Source organism: Gymnodraco acuticeps, unplaced genomic scaffold (genome assembly GCF_902827175.1).
Source record: "Gymnodraco acuticeps unplaced genomic scaffold, fGymAcu1.1, whole genome shotgun sequence".
Classification (NCBI taxonomy): Eukaryota; Metazoa; Chordata; class Actinopteri; order Perciformes; family Bathydraconidae; genus Gymnodraco; species Gymnodraco acuticeps.
This window is the reverse complement of record NW_022990856.1, coordinates 330,516-334,011: the sequence shown is the minus strand read 5'-3', so window position 1 is coordinate 334,011 and position 3,496 is coordinate 330,516. Positions and strand designations below refer to the sequence as shown.

The 3,496-nt window shown below is 48.6% G+C and overlaps 1 protein-coding gene across 1 annotated transcript; it reads right to left on the bottom strand.

Annotated features, from left to right (window-relative positions):
• Window positions 1-456: 456 nt before the first annotated feature.
• Window positions 457-3,247, bottom strand: fzd9b (frizzled class receptor 9b). The gene has a single exon (XM_034233236.1). The coding sequence runs from the start codon at window positions 2,723-2,725 to the stop codon at window positions 980-982; it is 1,746 nt and encodes a 581-aa protein (XP_034089127.1). The 5' UTR covers window positions 2,726-3,247; the 3' UTR covers window positions 457-979.
• Between the last annotated feature and the right edge of the window lie 249 nt (window positions 3,248-3,496).

Genomic DNA, 3,496 nt, shown 5'->3' with positions numbered 1-3,496 from the left:
TTGGTCCTCTAAGATCAAAGTGCTGAGTGTTTGCGCAGGGATCAAATAGAGCAGCAAGAGGGCAACACCAATGATTTTATGGAAGGATTAGAACAGCCATTAATTAAATATATTCCTCCCGCTCCTGCATTTCTGAAGACGGTGAAGCAAACATTAATACTTGCCACGGTTTGCCACTCTATTCATCAGTAATTCTCTTTGAGGATTATTGTTGGGGACGCCTCTGGGATGAGTAGCATGCACTTGAAAGACAACACATTTGGCAGGGAGACCCTCTGTAAAAAAAAATGGAGAATCCCCGGAGAAGAATGGCAGGAAAATCAGGAAAACAAGACTCAAACGAGCGAGCATTTGTGACTATTAAATCTGTAACCGTTTTGAGTCTGTAAGAATTGTTAAATATTCATTAAAAGCTACTGTGAGAGAGTTACGAACAATAACACCAGGCAGCTAGGATTTTAACATGAATTCCACACATTTATTATCCTCCAAAAAGGCCAGAACCAATTTTAAAAAGGCACTTCATTTCCCTTTTAATAAATGCATCTAAACAACAAATCTGATAAGAGCCAACTTTAAATTAAATATATTTACAATAAATAAAACATTTATACAGATTTGTACATGTAATCATGCCACTTTCACGGAGGAAAACACTTCCCAAGATACCTCCTATACCTCTTTTCTTTTGCTTTGAAACACTGGGCATGACTACTGCACAGAAAAATATGGGTAACAATACTGAACATTTCCCTTTATGCATTGAATACTGTTTATAGATAGTTTTTCATAGTGACGCTAGTACCTGTGTGTCCCTCGGCAGCAGTAGCAGAGCAGCAACTGACATTTAAATTCATCTTCTCACAAAGTCTTTAGCAGCTCCTCACTCAGGGCATTGGTGTGTGCATATGTGTTTTTGAGTGTATGTGGTTGCATTTAGCAGTGTGTGTGTGTGTGTGTGTCTCTGTCATGCTCCCTGTCAGACATGTGTAGGGTTGTCTGAGTGCAGGTCAGTCTTGGCCATGTGCAGAACCACAGCAGGAGATTTGTAGTGGCAGTGTGTGCTGCCACAGCTGACCCCGCTGCAGGGTTTTCTGCTTCTAGTCCTGTCTGTGAGCTTCCGGCTGCATAGCCCCTGCCAGGTCTGCAGGGTCTTAGAGCTCCACACCCATACGCCACTGGTGATGCCCACCACCAGTGACATGAAGATCTTCAACATGAACACGGCCACTGTGGGCACAGACGTATGGAGCGAGCAGTCCCCGCTGAGACCGTTAAACGAGCCACACTTCATCTGCAGCCCCCTCAGCTTCCAGTAGTCCATGTTTAGCCTCTCGTAGAAGTAGCAGACTATGACGCAGGTGGCCGGCACCGTGTACAGGATGGAGTAGATGCCGATTTTCACCATGAGCTTTTCCAGCTTCTCTGTGTTGGTGCCCTCCGTCTTCATCACTTTCCGGATGTGGAAGAGAGCCACAAAGCCAGTGAGGATGAAGGAGGTGCCGATGATCAGGTAGCAGGACAGAGGGATGAGGACGAAGCCTGTGAGCGCCCCGGGGTCCATGCTCCCCACGTAGCACAGGCCCGTCAGCTCATCTCCAGCCACCTTCCTCATTGTGAGGATGATGATGGTCTTCAAAGCTGGAATGCCCCACGCAGCCATGTGGAAGTAGTTGCTGTGAGCTTCGATGGCCTCGTGGCCCCACTTCTTCCCTGCAGCCAGGAACCAGGTGAGGGTGAGGATGACCCACCAGATAGAAGAGGCCATGCCAAAGTAGTAGAGGATGAGGAAGACGATGGTGCAGCCTGTGGACTCCAGCCCTTCCTGGATGATGTACGGTTCTCCGTTCTCCCGGTCGCAGGCGATGTTCTCAGCCCCGGCTACTGAGCGGATGATGAATGCCATAGAGTAGACGTTGTAACACATTGAGAGGAAGATGATGGGGCGCTCCGGATACTGGAAGCGATGGGGCTCCAGGAGGAAAGTGAGTACGGTGAAGGCGGTGGAGACGAAGCAGAGGGTGGACCACACTGTCATCCAAATGAAGGCAAAGTCTTTGTCCTGCCTGGACCAGAAGACATCTACAGCAGGGGAGCAGCGCGGTGCACACGACTGGCTCTTCTCCACAAACTGGAATTTTTCCGGGTTCTCGCAGCCTGGGGGGCGACCACTGCTGGGGCCCAGTGGCCTGGGGCGATGGGGCACCGGAAGCATGCCTTCGCCCTTCTTGACCTCGGTCCTGGTTTCATTCTCGGGCGCCTCCATGCACAAGGCGTTGGGGTCGTTTCTGGTGGGCAGCTTGGAGCAGTTGAGCGATTCTGGCCAGGTGTAGCTGAACTTCTTCATGATAGGGACACACCTCTCCCTGGCCTGCTCACACATGGGTCTGCAGGCTGGGATGGAGGTCGACACTTTGTCCGTGCACATGGGGGCGTAGAGGGAGCAGAGGAAGAAGCGGAGGTGCACATCACAGCCATAAGTCACCAGAGGGGCAAACTCGTTCAGCTTGATAGCAGCCTCCTTCTGGTCGTCGTGGTCCATGAAATTGGGCATCCGCGTGAGGTTATAGCCGATGCCGACACACATGGGGATCGTGATTGCCTCGCACTTGGCCGGTCTGTCTCGCTCCAGGTCGTAGGAGCCTATCTCAAAGCTGGAGCCAGATATCACCAGCAAACACCACAACAAAATCACAACCTTCAGCCGATAACCATCCATGCTCATTGTGGTAGTCAAAAACTGAGCAATGTCTTTTAAAAATAGTCATTAAAAAGTAAAAAAACACGGGGTGGGTTACACCGCTATTTCTCCATGGCAAAGGCAGGTCCTAATGTAGCCTACCGTTACTGCTCCGTTAGAAAAAAACACTCCACAAAAGAAAAACCGCCTTAGAAAGAAAGTAGTTAAGAGTCCAATTATGAAGTGTTGAATTAAAACGATTAATCCCACAGACAGTCGAGATAAAGGTCCGTAACTAAGTCGTGACAGTCGCAAACTTCGACAAACAATGGAGGAAAATCATCTAAATTAAACACCGAGAGCTCAGTGTAAATCCTCAAAGCGACCGGTAGTAATCGTGGATAAAAAGCAGAATTCAAAGAGGCGGTTTTTCTGTTTCTTACGAGTCCAAATAGGCTGTTGAGCTGCGACTCTGTCTATGTTTGTCTTTCGCTCTCTGCTCTTCGTTCTCCGCTTTCAGGCTCGACACTGAAGTTAGAGAGCCGCTCAGTGGGACTTCAGTCGGGGAGAGACGGAGAGAGGAGGGGGGTGGGCGCTCCGTGACGCTCACATTTCAACCGGCAGCACCACACAAGGAAAATTATCAGACAGATGCTGGAGGATGGTCAAATACCTCTGACATTTCTGCTTTCAAATGTGTTCAGACCTTTTATTTGAGAGAAATGTCAAAACTACAATGTTTACATTAGGATTGCATTAACAACTTTAAGTATTTTAGACCTAGTATGGTACTTATAACCAGCACCTAAAATAGGC